The following is a 16,263-nucleotide window of genomic DNA, read 5'->3' as shown; positions in this document are numbered from 1 at the left end:
CCCGTCCCGGGGCACGAACCTGTGTCCCCCGCATCGGCAGGCGGACTCTCAACCACTGCGCCACCAGGGAAGCCCTGGTTTTGTTTTTGACTGAGTGATTTTGACAGTTTAGGGTCATACCCAGTTGGTCATCAAGACTGGAAAGGTTGTCTCACTAAAGTTTGGGAAGACAAGTATGATTCTGCTCAAATGCCATACTTCTTAGAGGTGTGACCTTGGGTAACTCGACCTCTTTGGGCTTTAGTTTCCTTATTTGTAGGAGGTTTGGCTTCTTGGGTGAGCTTTCCAGCTCGTACTCTGCTGTTGAAACAGATGCCTCTCACATAAGCCCTGTACAACAGGTCTGTGGAGTCAGAAGGGTGCCAGTGGCTCATTTGCTGGCCTCTGCTCCGTGCCTGGCACTGTGCTGAGCCGCTTGGTTCTCAGCAGCCACACAAAAGTGCTTTTCTCAGCGTTTTACAGATGAGGAACTAGCTCAGAGGGGTTGAGTGATTTTTGCCCAGAGGGTCCCCCAGGTGTGGCTACTCTCCAGGGCCTGTTGAATGTGGCTACAGCTTTTTGGGTTTGATAGCTTAGGAAAGAGTCCAAAAAAATGACTTATTCCAGAACATGAAAGCAAACTTAGGTAGCATGATCATGTTCGGTAGCTAATCTAGTTGGAATGCTATAAATTCTACTTGCATTCATGACGATGTAATTTTGCAGTCTGTTCAGCTAATATTCTTTGCCCGCCCGCCCCCTCCCACACACACAAGCTGTGCCTTGGAGGCCACAAAGACAAATCAGATGTGTACCTTGCCTCTAGGGAGGTTATGACGTTACTGGGCAGGTAAAACATAACTCAGGATAACTTCTGATCAAGGCCAGAAAGCTAGAGGTACGTTAAAGAACTAAATGCATTGAGAGAAAGGGAGAGGTTATTTCTGGCTGAGGGGATCAGAAGAGGTGGCATCTGAATTAGATCTGCAGGGTGGGTCCAAGTTGAAAATACAGGAGAGGAGAGGCAGTGCTGGAGGTGGGGCAGGGTGTGCCTTTGGAGATCCCAGGCCTTGTGGTTCTCTGTCGGTGCGGGGGTGGGGGTGGGGGGTGTGGATTAGAAGGCACAGACCAAATGGACACACTCCCACAGGTCAGCCCCTATCCCTCCCATCCTTCCTGTTCCTGCCCCACAGAAACATTTCCAGTTTCTTACCAGACAACGTGCCCTTTTTCATGCATCCCTGCGTTCACACGTTTTTCCTTACACCTAGAATATGTGTTCCATCTGGCAAAAATTCTACTCAGCTTTCAAGGCCCCCCGCGGAAGTCACCGCTTCTGCGAAGCCTACCAGGCCTGAACTGTTCCTGCCCCTCTTACTGCACCCGTTGCACCATGGTGTTGTTTTCCTATCGGTGTTCCTTAGGAAACCTAGTCTGCCTTCAGAATCATCAGTAGAGCTTTGAAAGTACAGATTTTGAGGCAGGATATCCTGAGTCAGCAGGTTTGTAGGTGACTGAGGTGGGGGAGGGGAAACACCCCCTCCTCAATGGTGAGGCTGGGACTTAACTTTTGTTTGTGTATTGGCACCCAGAGATACTTAGTAAAACTTTGTTGAGTGAAATACACATATAACAAAGTATCAAGTATAGTACCCACTTGGTAAACTGGTCTGGAAAGCAGATGAAAGAATTAGACCAGCTTGACCACTTGTGGTAATTCTAAAACAATAGGATTTGGCCTGGGAGGGTGGGGGGGTTCTATCTATCTTAAATGGCATCTGGTAATACCCCAAGAGCTTAGAGACACATTCGAAGTGATTGGTAGTAAAGTGAAACAAATGTGATTCTTAAAAGATGTGCAAGTAAATCTAGTTGTCATTGGATTCACAGTAGCCCAGGACCAGCTCTGTACCCTTCCTCAAAAACCAATATGTTGACTTGTCTCTGCTGTTTGTAGTAAGTGTATAACATGCACTCAGACAGATACACTCCAGCTTGATTTCAGTGAGGGTTTCCATTCTGTCCTGTGTGATATTTTTATTGACCCTCTACTTGGTAGAGGGTTGAGTCCAAAGAGGGCCTGTTGGTGACCCCAAATTGGTGGTTCTCAACTGGGGGCAGTTTTGCCCCACGGGGGTCGTTTGGCGCTGTCTGGAGACATTTTTGATTGTCACAGCTTGGGGAGTGCTACTGGCATCTGGTGGGTAGAGGCTGGGATGGTGCTCAACAGTGCACAGCACACCTGCCACGACACACTTACTGGTCCGAAATGTCAGTTGTGCTACAGTTGAGAAAGCCGGCTCTGGGTGATGAGGTTTGTCTGTCTTTTCTCCCTGGAGAAAGATGCTCATTGTTTCTGCTTGGTGAGGGCAGGAGCCTTGTTTTGCTGCCCCTCCCCCGAGCCCATGACAGCATTTAGTCTCCGTAAAGCTCTGTGTCGGGCACCTGGTCACTGCTCAGTATTTGTGGAAACTTGTTGGCAGCAGCCCTTCCCTTTGGTGGGTGTTTTGCTGTTATAGACAGTGCTGCCTTGAACCTCCCAGACATACATCTTTGTGCCTGTGTCAGTGTTTCTTCTGGGATCCAAGAAGCAGGATTGCTGGGGATCAAAAAGCACATGCGGGGCTTCCCTGGTGGCGCAGGGGTTGAGAGTCCGTTTGCTGATGCAGGGGACGCGGGTTCGTGCCCCGGTCCTGGAGGATCCCACATGCCGCGGAGCAGCTGGGCCCGTGAGCTGTGGCCGCTGAGCCTGTGCTCTGCAACGGGAGAGGCCACAGCAGTGAGAGGCCCGCGTATCGCAAAAAAAAAAAAAAAAAGCACATGCATTTAAAACTTCATTAGATGTCAAAAAAAAAAGTTGGTGAAGAAATGCAGCCCCACTCCTAGGTGTGTGCCCTGGAGGAACTCACACGTGTATACACACACATACGTCACAGCGCAGAGCAGACCAGAGAGTGCAGGGTTGGTGACCACCTGTCCTCTGACAGGAGAACATTGTTCTCATGCTGCAGAGCAAATGAACGCCTGAGAGCTGCACACCTCAATATGGATGAATTTCACAAACAAGATAGGGAGGAAAAAGCCCCAACAAGATACTGGAGATGATATTCACTTACCTAAAGCACATCAAAACGGAACTGCATGTCTTTAGGGATATCTACAAGTGTAGTATAAAGAATGCATGAGGGGCTTCCCTGGTGGCGCAGTGGTTGAGAATCTGCCTGCCAATGCAGGGGACACGGGTTTGAGCCCTGGTCTGGGAAGATCCCACATGCTGCAGAGCCACTGGGCCCGTGAGCCACAATTACTGAGCCTGCGCATCTGGAGCCTGTGCTCCGCAACAAGAGAGGCCGCGATAGTGAGAGGCCCGCGCACCGCAATGAAGAGTGGCCCCCGCTTGCCACAACTAGAGAAAGCCCTTGCACAGAAACGAAGATGCAACACAGCTATAAATAAATAAATTAAAAAAAAAAAAAAAGAATGCATGAGAGTGGTAAAGCGCAGATTCAGGATAGGGCGAGGAAAAATGCATACGGGTTGGGGGCATAGCAGAGGGCTTTCCCTGGGTAGTAATGTTGCACGTTGTAAGGTAGGTGGTAGCGACCTGAATTACATAGTTCTTTATGGCTTTTTTGGTTTCCAGAATCTCACTGAAAATTTTTAAAAAAGAGGCCACATATTGAATTGAGTCCAATTTAGAGTACTAAGAACTCCAAGTTAATACACATATGGTAAAACTATAAAGAAGGATATTCATGAGCTTATTAGTGGATCTTGACTGGTATTTTTTTTTTTTAAAGTGATGTAGAGTAGATACTATCAGAAGGCCTTTATGTAGGAATGGTGAGTGCATGAACTTTTTATTTTGTTTATATATGCAAATGTTTCTGTAAGCACGAGGGGTGTGACGTAAAATAGATTACTGTGGACTGGGCAGAAAGGTTGAGAAACACCACTGTAAACACTACAGATACATTATATAGACTTTTTTCTAGTAAGATGTATAAGTTAGAAAAAATCTCAACAGTGGATTTAAGATGAGAGTAAAATTGTAGAAATGTTGATAAGCATAGTGCTTCTTTTCTCTTTCTGTGTTTAAGCAATTGGAAGCCATCTGTGTCAAGGTTACATCTGGAGAGACGAAAGGTCAGGAAAAGCCGATGCCTGCACTGGCCACCATCCAGCCCAAGACAGCCAGGCTGAGCCAGCCGCTCAGGAGACACTGCAGCGCACTGGGGCTCAGCGTCGCCAGCTCCCAGCTGCTCGGGGCGCAGCCCCTCCTGAGCACCGGGCCACAGCCGCGTTTCCTGAGTCACTCACCTCAGCCTCCTGTTCAGGTGTTCGTCCAGAGGACACCGTTCGCCCTCCGACCAGACCCTGCGAAGAGAGTCTTGGCCTCTGAGGCCCTGAGTGGACAAGGCACCACGTTGTCCCCTCTGTCAGCCTCTGACCCACCAGCGGGAACATCTGTTTCATCCAGTCCAGAAAATTTATTTATTTCCAACTCACAAACAAAATGCACCAAGAAACTAAAAAAATCTTTAAAAGTGAAAACACGTTCTGGACGGATATCTCGACCTCCCAAGTATAAAGCTAAAGATTATAAATTCATAAAAACAGAGGATTTGGCCGGTGGTCACCCCTCAGACTCTGACGACTATTCAGAACTGAGCCTGGAGGAAGATGAAGACCACAGCGGAAGGCAGGCGCTCTTTGATTTATCGAGCTGCTCTCTGAGGCCCAAAACTTTTAAGTGTCAGACCTGTGAAAAGTCATACATAGGAAAGGGGGGGCTCGCCCGGCACTTTAAACTGAATCCAGGCCATGGCCACCTGGAGCCTGAGACGTTGCTGTCTAAGAAAGCCAATGGGAGCATGATCCTGGGCCCCACGGAGGGCAGGACCACCAGCCTGGCATCCCGGGAGCTGTCCACGCCAGCTCTTCTAAGTGAGGAAGGGGCCTGCTCAGCACGGGGTGGCCTGCAGGTAACGTTTCTGTCTGGTGATAGCGTCCTGATTCCTGCCCATCCTTTTTTTTTTTTTTTTTTTAATCTTTTTTTGGCCACGCCGCACAGCATGTGGGATCTTAGTTCCCCGACCAGGGATCGAACCCACGCCCCCTGTATTGGCAGCATGGAGCCTTAACCACTGGACCGCCAGGGAAGTCCCCTGCCCCACCAGGGAAGTCCCCTGCCCATCATCCTTAAATTAACTTTATGTTGTCTGCACTGCTGCCAGATAATCGAGGAGAAGTGTGTCTTCCGTCCAGTGCAGACGGTTTACTGATGGGAATGCAGGCACCAGTCCTGTAGATCCGGTCAGTAAAACTAATCGCAAGCACTCTCGGCTAATGCTGACATGACTGTGGTCCTGGGAAAGGTCCAAGTGGGGGGCGCCAGTCCACAGGGCTGCTGCCTGGGGCGTCCGCAGTAAGACGTCTGCTTGCCGTGTTCTCTCCTTGCTTTGCCCCTTCCGAAACTCAATCAGACAAAGCCGATACGAGTCACCATGAGTTTACATCACCACGTCAACGTTTATTTACTGAAATTTTTACTTACCCAACATGTGTGGTGAGCATTTGTATGCCATGTACAGTAGGTCAGTTATTTAAAAAACAGCAGGTGGATCACTTTTAACAAATGGCAGGCCTCTGTGGTTGCCCTCATCCCACTTTGTCTTAAGCTTCCTTCCTTTTCCTTTGACTTGTGTTAGCTGTTGTTCGTTATTTGTAGTTTTCAGACGTTAAATAGAGAAACTGGCGTTGGAATTGATGTGACTACTTGATGGGAGTTTGTGACTTTAGGGACCTGGAAGCTGTTGAAAATGCATGTTTGCCTGCTTGTAGCGACCTCATTCCCAACAGCGGACGGGCTTCCTGCGGGAGGGCTGAGGCCGGCGGCTGCTTTCGCTTTCACATCCGCTCCTTGGGGCCTGAACAGACACCTCCTGGGCCCAGGAGATCTGTACTGAGTGAGGCCTAGTGGTAGAACCATGGGACAGCCCTGTGTTAGGATTCAAAAATATTGTCTCACTTTGCAGCCTCAGTAATAATAGTAATAACAGTAATACCGTTTATTGCATGCCTGCTTTGGGCAGGAGCATCACATACTTTTTCTCATCCTGTGAGAGCCCTAAAGGCAGGTGCAGGAGTCCCTGCTGGAGACAAGGCGCATGGGGCTCAGAGGGGATGACGGGCTCCCCGTCGAGGCACGCCTAGGGCTCTGTCCAGGCTGGGGTTAGACCCAGGTCTTTTGACCTCAAAGCCTGCACTCTAGGCCCGGCTGCCTCTGCTAGGAGGTTCTATGCCTCTCACAGCTGGCAAGAGCCCGACTTTCGAGAGACCTCTAACTTTTCTTAAGTTGCAGTAGGACCAGCATGACCATGTAGTTTGTCACCCAAACCTGGACATTCTGAGAATGAAAGGGGCACTATTAATCATTCCAAGGGACAGCAGGCACAGCCAGGACTGCCTCAGACAAACTGGATGACCAGGCCGGCTGGCACCTTCCATCTCCTTCAATAATGAAATCTTACACCACAGCAGAAGCAGCTTCTGGATATCTGACTTCTGGAATTGAGGCACCTAGCCTTGCTCCAGACGGCTTTGAGGCCGTGGGGTCCCAGAGCGGCTCCCTCCAACCAGAACTATGTCTCGTCTCCTCTCCTGAGTCGGCTGTGGATGGCCATGTGGTGCTTAAAGCCACAGGCAGACCTGGCGTTCCTCCTGAGGCTCCATTTTAATGAAGATTTGGAGGGAAAATTCTTTAAGAGGACACACTTTGTGCTACCTTTCCTTGTATTTAACCTTCCACCAGTCCTGGGAGATGTAGGTGTATTATTCCTATTTTCAGAGGAGGAGGGAATTGGCACAGAATGAGGAAATAGCTAGATAGTGTTAGATCCCGATTCTTTTCACAAAGCTGTGCAAATCCATGCAGACAGAAAGTAGATTAGTGGCTGCTGGGTCTGGGGGGAGGGAGGAATGTGTGATAATGTGTAGGGTTTCTTTGGGGGATGATGAAACTCTTCTGGGATTAGATAGTGGTGATGGTTACACAGCCTTGTAAGTATCCTAAAATCCACCTAATTGTATGTTTCCAAAGGATGAACTTTATGGTATTTGAAATAGATCCAATAAAAAATAATTTAAAAAATCTAAAAGTCATGGGTAAATTATGAATTAACAAAATTCAGGTCAATTTTTAAGATGGTAGTGACATCAGAAAAGTCTTTTGTTTCATTTTGGGCAACACCCCAGGGTTAGGGTTTGTCAGCCCTGACCTGCAGGGTGGTATTCGTCTGGTGTCTTAAGGGGATACTTGGTTTACCTGTAAGATGCATTGATTATAGTTAATGTGTCTTAATTATGCAAAGAAGAAGAATTTAGCAAGTTCCTTGCTTTTGACTTGACATTTTTCTGCCTTAAGGTTTTCATCATGGTGTATAAAGCATGATTATTTTATTTTTGTCTGGGTGCAACCCTATCTAGAATGGTCAGTCTGTAGACGTTGAAGAGGCGCTGGTGTCTGAACCAAAAAATGGAAGTTTTTCAGCCCTTTTGGGATCAGAGAGACACCCCGGACCTAGAAGAAGCGGCTGCTCCGTAGCCCTCCCAGAGCCCAGCGCAGCTGTCCTGGAGCAGAGTGGAGCGGTTGGCCCGCAGGTGGGCGTTGGGGCAGCGTGTGCACAGGGCCCGGCAAGGAGCAGAGCCAGGCTCCTGGAGGTGCGTCGCTCTTAGAACCCTGTTCTTGAAACCTGTGTCTCTGGCGTGGTACGTGGCAGTTCACTATTAGGTTTCTGAATTTAGAAGTAAAATACCCAGTTTAGGTCAACTAAGCAGTTCACCTGATGTGTAATTACATGAAGTGTGTAATAAATTCAAAGACAGCGTTATCTGAAATAACTCCTAGGTGTACCTGTTTGAAACGACCAGAGGGCCTTAAATATAGAGCTGCTTGCCTTTTTCAGTTTTAGAATAATTATAAGCTGTGTTTTCATGGAAGCAGTTTAGAAAACAACAGAAATGGTTTTCTATTTTTTTGTAAAAAGTTTCAAGGTATAAAAGCATGTTTCAGGTTTTGAACTCTAGAATCTCCGTTCCACCCCCTTGAAAGTAAGTTTATCGAATTTAGTTGGATTGGCTTAGAAAAGCAGAAACCCAAACTTACCCAAATTGTCTTTGACTAGGATGTATTTATTTGCCTGCTAATGGCTGGATGAGTATCTTAAAGAAAAGAAGTGAAAAACAGCAAGAGAGCACGAGCTAAGTTAGTGAGACAACTGGCCCCAGAAAGAGTGGCTTGCTGTCAGCAGCCCCTCCTCCCAGCTCCGACACACGGGCTTCCCGCTGGCACCGCAGCGGTGCAGCTGCTGTGCCTCGTTTCACTGAGTCCCTGACCATAGTAGCTCCACTTAGGTGAGAAACCTGAACCTCACAGGGGCTGTTAACTTGTACCAGGTCACCCCGCAGGTCGGTGGCGGATCCAGAATTTGGATCTGAGACCAGTGAGGTGACCCTGAGACGTCACCTTGACTCACAGTGCCACACCTGTCATACTGAGAGTCGAGGACTGCTCCGAACAGCACCGCTCTTGATCTTACAGATGGGAGTATCCCCAGAAACGGGCATTCATTTATACAGGAACTGGGTGTCCGTCCAGTAACGGGCCCTGTCCTGGCTGGGCGGGGACACTGTGCAAGGGGAGAGGTGGCGGCCAGAGCAGTCAGCGGCAGCACGGCCAGGTGCGCGTGGCTGGGAAGCGGGGAACTGAGGAGGTGCCCTCTCTGCTGCTGTGATGCGTGTCCTGAACGTCCTGACGTGGGCCAGGCCGCAGAGGGGCCATGCCCCACACACCCACCTTCTCACGCCTCCTGAGTGCTGGAAACCAGCTGGTCGTTTTGCTCTAAGGGCTCTTGAAAGTCACGATTAGACATTTTTATCTTGCAAATGAAAAGGTTTTCCATTTGCTTTTTGACTGTTTTATGACCATCTGTGGCTTCCTCGGAATCCCTGCCAGTTTGCAGCTCCCAGTTGATGGCCCTTCCTAAGCCCTGAGCCGGTGACCTCCCTGAGCCTTGTATGACTGTTTCTAGGACTTGTCGGTTTCGCCGTGACATTCTTGCTTCCCTGGGTGATCTCACTCATCCTCCTGGTTTCTCAAACCACCTTCCGTCTGCTGACTCTCACGCCTGTACTTCTGTCCAGACCGCTCCCGAGCTTCAGAACTGATTTCAGGCATCCCCACCTGCTGTCCTGTAGAGCCCTCCACATCCTGCCAGAGCCCACAGGCTGGCTTCCTGCCCCACCCCCTATTATCAGGGAGCTGCCTGGGTGCTCAGCTGGGTGCCCAGAGGCACCCATGACTCCTCTTTTCCCCCTTCACTCACCCCTCCCCCATCCTGAGGACTGAGGATGGTGCCCTCCCTGCATCCTCTCCCCCCCTCCCCCGCACCTTGGGTCCTAGTCTCCTCGTCTGTCCTGCCTGTACGTGTGCTTTGGTGGTGGTCTCCTGGCAGCGGGCTGCCCCGGGATTTGCTTGCATTTTCGTCTCGGGCACTAGTTGGTGAGCCCTGGAGAGCAGGAAGTACATTTCCCCACCGCTGTGCCCTTCTCCAGGGCCTGGCGCCCACCGCTCGCTCAGTGCTGTCGCGTGGGAGCCAGACTCTGAGCCCAGCGTTGACCACGGGGCTTTGTCAGTGGGTGAGCAAGTGCGATACGTAACAAGGCAGAACGTTTACAGTTGAGAGGCATGTAATCACTGAGAATTTAGGGAACTTTCTGCCTTCTGTGTTCTTTGCTACAACAACTCGTTGGCTGCTGGGAAATTCTTTCCATGCTGTCAAAGATGTCAAACGCTTTCTTCTGGTAGTTTCTCCACCAGTGTGACCGGGAGGATCTAGTGGAGTTGGCTCTGCCTCTGCTGGCTCAGGTCGTGACCGTGTCTGAATTTCTTCTGATGAAGGTGAGTCTCCTTGGTGTTTCTAAGTGATTGAGGGGATGATTTGAAGTTATTTAGAAAGGCGTCCTTCATATTTACTCAGAAGGAGCCAGGCCCTTGGAAATCCTCTCCCTCCCCCAGGACAGAGCTAAAGTGAGCCTGCCGGTCCTGCCCGGATGCCCAGCACACGGCTCTCAGGCAGGCCGCTCGTGGACTCCGTGACTGTTTTCACTTTGTGTGGGAGGAGCGACAGTCACCTTTCTCCTGGCTCCCACCCACCCTGCCAGCCTCCTCCATTGCAGCTCTGCCCCCGATGAGCCCGCTCTGAGATGCGGCCTCACCGCCAGCACCCACGCTCCCTGGAGGCGCCCGGAGGAGCAGAGGCCTGGCCCTCCCTGGCCTGCAGGCCCCGGAATGTGCCCGTTTTCGTCCTCAGGGCCTTTCTGCCTTCCCATACCGCTCCCCTGGCCACCATCCTCTTGTGGCCCTCATCTGGACTGGTTTGTTTCCTGGGACGCTTCTCCCAGGCCCATTCTGGTGCCCCGCCGAGCACAATGCTGGGCACACGTAGGCTCTCGCTGGGGAGCGAAGGCAGTGCCTGTGTTCATGGCTGCTGAGGGCTGAGGAACTTGAGTCCTTCCCTCTTTCAGATTTCTCTCTGTATTTTCCATTTCATTGCCTTGGGTTTAAACATTTTTTTTGTCATCTTTATCTTCACTAAGGTTGAAAAAGGTCATCTAGCAAAACCTTTCTTCCCAGCTGTGTACAAGGAATTTGAAGAGTTGCATAAAATGGTTAAGAAAATGTGTCAAGATTACCTCCATAGCTCTGGTCCCTGTTCTCTGGAAATAAACAACAGTAAGGTAACAAGCTCACAAGAGAGACTCGCTCAAAAAGAAGGCTGTCCATTAAAAAGGAGGATGTTTATTTTAGTAGTGACATCTTCCCAGTCAGCTTCTTCTAGCTTTTTCTACTGTCAAGTGCAGGTTTTTTTTCTTAATATAAAAGTGATACATGCTTTTTTCAGAAAACTCGGAAATGCAGATAAGCTAAAAGAAAATTGCAAACACCCATAATTCTCCCACTCACCAGTGATCACAGTGAATAGACTGTGTCTTTCTTCAGTGTGTAGGTGTTTGCAAAGGGCTGAGTTACACAGGGACCAGTAGTTATTTTTTGCGGTTGTGTCGATAGAATTCTCATTTCAGTGTCATTGCCTTTAGCTATATTGGGTCCTTGACAAAAATATGTCATGAACTGATGAGGATTTACTTGTCTCGGATCAAACCCTTTGCTGGGCAGAGTGTGGCCCGTGGTCAGGTCACCCAGGGGCCTCTCACTGTGTCCAGCACAGAGACTCAGGTCTACGCCTCCACCAAGCAGCTCACTGACTCCCGGCAAGTCCCTGCACCCTCCACCCCTCTGCCAAAGGGCAGCACTGAGTTCACAGGCTTTTCCGGCTCTCACGTGCCGGGGCTGTAATAGTCTGGTTTCGCCAGACTGTTGAACAACACGGATGGGCTTGGAGGGCATTATGCTGAGGGAGGTAAGTCAGAGGAAGACAAATGCGTTATAGCATCAATTATATGCGGGATCTAAGAAATACAACCAGCTAGTGAATACAGGTACGTAAGTAAGTAGGTCAGAAGGTAAATAAGTGGTGTCGGGTTTACTAAAAAATCACTCACACAACAATGAAGACTGCTTAGGCCATGTTGACTTTGACTGCTCCTAACATGTGATTACACTGACGATGGAGCTGCCTATCTGTGATTGGAAAGGTGAGTGTTTTCTCAGTACAGAGCAGTTAGTTGCTTCTGTAGCAAGAAGTCTTAATCTACACTGTAATATAATACATGAGTTTTTGGGGTTTTGTTTTGGGGTTTTTTTTGGGCCATGATCATTCGTTTTATACAAATTCAATATTTAGTATAACCTAATAAACTCTTGTGTTTTATTTTCTTAAATCATATATTTTTAAAATGCAATGGATTCTTTGCTAGGCCTCCCATAGATGCCCCAGTTGGCAGTGGTCACCTACCTGTTTATAAACTGTTGGTTAAGCTGGTGTGGGTACCATCCTGTTACGGAGCAGACAGGACATGCACGAACGCTGTGCATGCTCACTGGGACCCTTTGTGGGCAGTTCGGGATGTGACGCAGCCTCTCTGGAGCGAACACAGTAGCTCTGTTGGCAGGGGACACTGTCAGGTTGTTGGGCACTAAGCTTGCCGACCCCTGTTCTCTAGCTTAACCTTGACCTGCTGCCCTTCCTTCCTTCCCCACCCCTTGCCTGCTCTGTGGTGTTCTCTTTATGCTGTCCAGGCATCAGTGATGATGGCTGTTGGTTATTACCTTAACATCCAGTGCTTTACATAGGTTTTGCATAGGGAGTCTAATCTAATCTTTACAAAGTCCCTTCAGGGCAACTGTGGTCTCCCTCATAAGATAAGGAGAGTTAGCAGGTAGGTGGCTGCCAAGGTCACCCAGGTTCTGAGCAGGGGTCCAGCTCTGGCTCTCAAACCCACATCCTTTCCACCAACTGGGAGAGGAGATCTGGTCCCAGAATAGGCAGGATTATCTTTCTGAAGATACCAGTGAGAATTCAGAAAAGGAGGAATAATGGGCAAGAAAGTTACCATGGTGTCAGACTAACATTATGAAGCTTGTGACGACAATTTATCTTCATTTTTCCCACTGTTTAGGTGGCATCTTGCTGTACAAAGGGACTTCATAGATTTAAACTCAGCCCTTTGTTCTTAAGTGTTGACATGATTCCGAATCTTGTGTTTTGAGTGGAGTGTCTCTATGGGCCCCTTTCTGCTCAGGTTGCTGAGTCCTTAGGAATCACAGAAGAATTCCTGAGGAAAAAAGAAATACACACGGACTGCACTCCTCCCAAGCGCAGCAGCCGAGAGGACGACCCGGAGGACCTGGAGGGTGCTGGCCCGCAGAAGAGGGAGAATGAGGTGGGCGTGGCCGTGAGGGGCACACGGCTACTGTCTGCTCCACATTGCACTATTGGGGTTGGATCTCTTCAACTCATAACTCTGTTTTCCAGGAAGAAAAGGTGCAAGGTGGCCTGTTTCTCCCTAGCCTTAGCTGGTTGCATCTTCTCTTCCTAGACCGCAGAGGACAGGCTGGCTTCGGTGAAAAGGACCAGAAGAGAAACTGTGCCCCAGGACACCACAGAGTATTCTGCCGATGGTGGAGGCCTGCAGAGGCTGGCCTCGTGTGCCCCAGCTGCCAGTGCGGGTAAAACACTCTTTGCGGGGTGCACCCTGGGGCTCAGAGGCCTGCTGCTCGGGTGGGTGCCCCTATGGCCACATCTCAGAGAACCCTCTGGTTTCTCAAGAGTTTTACCCCAACCTCCCAGTGTTTTGTGGTTCCATGTTTATTCCCCATGAGTCTTGGTGTCTTTGGGGTTTTCTTGGGTCCTTTCTTGAAACGAAGACCTGCCTCGTGGTACTGAGTCGGTTGTACCTGGTGGGGGTCCCAAGAAGTTAGGCAGAACTGAGACCAGGGACAGGTCCCAAGGACACACCAAGTCCACGGCTTGGCTTTCGTGAGACTTGGCTCTAAGTGCCAGCTGAGAGTTAACATTCGAAAATGGGACATGTTCCAGCTTTTATTTCGCCTAGCCAGAACTGATCAATGAGACAGTTCAAACGTATGGCAGGCACACTGAGAATGATTATATAACTTTCTAAAATCTTATCAGGGCTGCCTGATACCTTGCCTGATCCTAAAGTCTCTAATTTAAAGAGGCATTCTCCATTCTAGAACTTATTACTTAATTCTTCCGGAGGGGAGGGCAGATTTATTCATTAAGAACAATGAAAACCCTCTGGCACCCGCTTGGAACACAGCTCCTCTCCCATAACTAGTCTGAGTTTCCTCTTTTAATTTCATCCATTCTTGGAAGCTACCAAGTAACAAGGAGGGTTTATGTTTTCATTTTTTGGGCAAGAAAATTACTTTGGACTAGCTTGTTTTGGATAGTGAGTACAGTGACCGGCCAGTACACAAATGATTGTCTGTTTTTCCCAACTGTTTAGGTTTTGCCCCTGGAATAAATGGGGGCGCGTCTCACTTACCTGAAGAAAGTCCCACGATGCCAGTTTCTGAGCTCGACAGCAGCACAGCACAGGCGGGCCAGCAGCTGAAAGCATTTGCTGACTCAGCCGCTGGGAGTGGGTCTGCAGACCCTGCTCTCTTGTTTCGAGAAGCCCGTGGGCTGGGGGTTTATACTCAGTTAGGAGAACCAGGGTCTCTGGCCCAGGACCAGGTGGCAGCGTCCTCTGGGGAGAAGGCCCAGGAACACTCATCAGAACAGGATGCTGGGGACGGCCAGGGAAGCTGGGCTCTCTGCAGCACCTCGATGGCCCTGCCGCCTGGCCGGCCTGGAAATGCAGAGGCGGGAAGCCTCCACAAGGTGCGCGGCTCCCACCTGAGCAGCCCGCTGTCCGGCCCCGGCAAGGTCCTGCTTCTGGAGGCCGTGGCCCCGCCGCAGGAGAAAGCATGGTCTGTGGACGTCGTGCCAGCCGGCTATGCCTACGGCACCACGTCCGAGCCGGGGCCTCAACCCAGCCGGGGTGGACTGCTGGGTCCTGAAGGGGGCCTCACAGGCCACGCGGGGGACTTGGACCAGTCGCCCTGCGGGACCGAGACACACGCTGACCGGAGGGAGCTGGAGGGCATCACTGCCGTCAGGGAAGCCATGGCTTTCGAAAATGCCAGTGGGGGCCCCACGTTGCCATCCCAGCGACAGGAGCAGATATTTATCCAGACTTCTGATGGGCATATCTTGTCCCATCCAGGCTCCATAGTGTCTGGGGAGGGGGACATTGTCATAGTGACTGACACAGAGGGGCCTGCCCTGCAGCCGGGCCCCCCGGAAGGGGTTCCTCTGGAAACCATGGAAACGGAGCCCTCTCAGTGAAATGGAGCCAGAACCGCAGTCCTAGATTTGTATGTATTTTACCTGGAGGTCTACTTCAAGGAATGTTTATTTTTCTAATGTGAATACTGACACAAGTGAACATTTTATTTATAAAGAATAATGTCTTTCTACCCCACTGTCTACCTTTTTCTACATCTTTCTCATTGTAATAATGGCAGATACATTACCTGATAACAAATCCCCGATACATCTAACTCCTAGGAGCTTTTGACCACTGTTGCAGTTAATACCACTACACTATTTCTTGAATCTCCCCTGCTCCCCAGTTCCAAAAAACTACGCCCCCTTTCTCTTCCGTGATATGCTGCTCTTTCACCAGACTTGGTCCATACTAGAAGCTTCTTTTGGGCTCAATAAAAAAATAAATATGTGAGCTTGCCATCTGGGCAGCATTTTATTGGGAAGTAGGAAAGAAAGTTGTGTCTACTGACACTTTATGGATGAGGGAAGTGAGGCATAGGGATGGGACCCCCAGTCCTTTGATGTCCCACATGTAAAGTCACTTATCAAGATCTCCCTTTTTTTGGAATGTTTTCCTTGGCTGTATTACAGGGAGAGAAAGGGAGGGCCATTTGCCCACACGCAGATGACAGCATCAAGAGAGCACAGCTGTCCTCTGCCCCCGCTGGCAGAGACGGTCAGCAGAGGCCCCGGGCAGGCGGAGCTGCGGGTTGTGGGCTGCACCCCCTGGTGCTGTGCTCCCGTCAGGCCCGCTGTGGAGGGGCGGGCTTTATTCTTGGGGGGCCACATTGCCTACAGCCCTCTCAAGTGACTGGGGGCGTCTTCCTGTCCTCTAACTTGATATCAAAGCGGGTCCAACAGGAACAGAAGGGCGGGCGTCCCTGCAGGATGGAATGAGTAAACCACAGCTGCTCAGGAGAGTTGGGCTCGAGGGTCAGGCCGTGGCACTGATGCCGAGAGCTCAGCTTCTCTGTACACTGGTGCCCAATCGAACCTCAGAGACAGGGTTCTGGGTGAAGTAGAAAGGAATAGCTTTATTGCTCTGCCAGACAAAGGGGGCACAGCGGGCTCCTGCCCTGAAAACTATGTGTCCCAGCCCGGGGGGATCTGATGAGGGGTTTTATAACAATACCTCCCAAGGGCCGGGTTGCTGACAAGATGAGGGGCCGCGGGGTCTCAGGCGCAGGCCTCCTAGCCTTGATGAGCTTCTCGAGGCCTTGCTGAGCTGCTCGGGTCCCTGTGATCTCGCCTCCTAGCCTTGGCCGCTCCTCCCTTGATTAGCAGCTGTTCGAACCTGCCCTTTGCACTCAGGGGAGGTCATGGAGGCTGGAGTCTTGCCTACAAGAAACGGGGGACAAGAAGGCCTCCATGCCTGGGAGCCCCACAGGGCCCTGCTCAGTTTCAGCACATCCTGTGGACTCGG

The 16,263-nt window shown here is 50.2% G+C and overlaps 1 protein-coding gene across 1 annotated transcript in view; it reads left to right on the top strand.

The window, feature by feature from the left end:
- The window catches only part of ZNF839 (zinc finger protein 839), a 16,450-nt gene extending 1,592 nt beyond the window's left edge, over positions 1 to 14,858 (top strand). The window contains exons 2-8 of the mRNA XM_007455656.1: positions 4,080 to 4,964; positions 7,468 to 7,701; positions 9,848 to 9,940; positions 10,639 to 10,779; positions 12,745 to 12,885; positions 13,042 to 13,171; positions 13,975 to 14,858. Coding sequence (XP_007455718.1) covers positions 4,080 to 4,964; positions 7,468 to 7,701; positions 9,848 to 9,940; positions 10,639 to 10,779; positions 12,745 to 12,885; positions 13,042 to 13,171; positions 13,975 to 14,858 — 2,508 coding nt within the window. The remainder of the gene's footprint in view (positions 1 to 4,079; positions 4,965 to 7,467; positions 7,702 to 9,847; positions 9,941 to 10,638; positions 10,780 to 12,744; positions 12,886 to 13,041; positions 13,172 to 13,974) is intronic.
- Positions 14,859 to 16,263: the final 1,405 nt, after the last annotated feature.

Source organism: Lipotes vexillifer, unplaced genomic scaffold (assembly GCF_000442215.2).
Source record: "Lipotes vexillifer unplaced genomic scaffold, Lipotes_vexillifer_v1.1 scaffold584, whole genome shotgun sequence".
In the NCBI taxonomy this organism is placed as follows: domain Eukaryota; kingdom Metazoa; phylum Chordata; class Mammalia; order Artiodactyla; family Lipotidae; genus Lipotes; species Lipotes vexillifer.
Note: the sequence above shows the minus strand (reverse complement) of the source record. Positions and strands in the feature narration are given on the sequence as shown.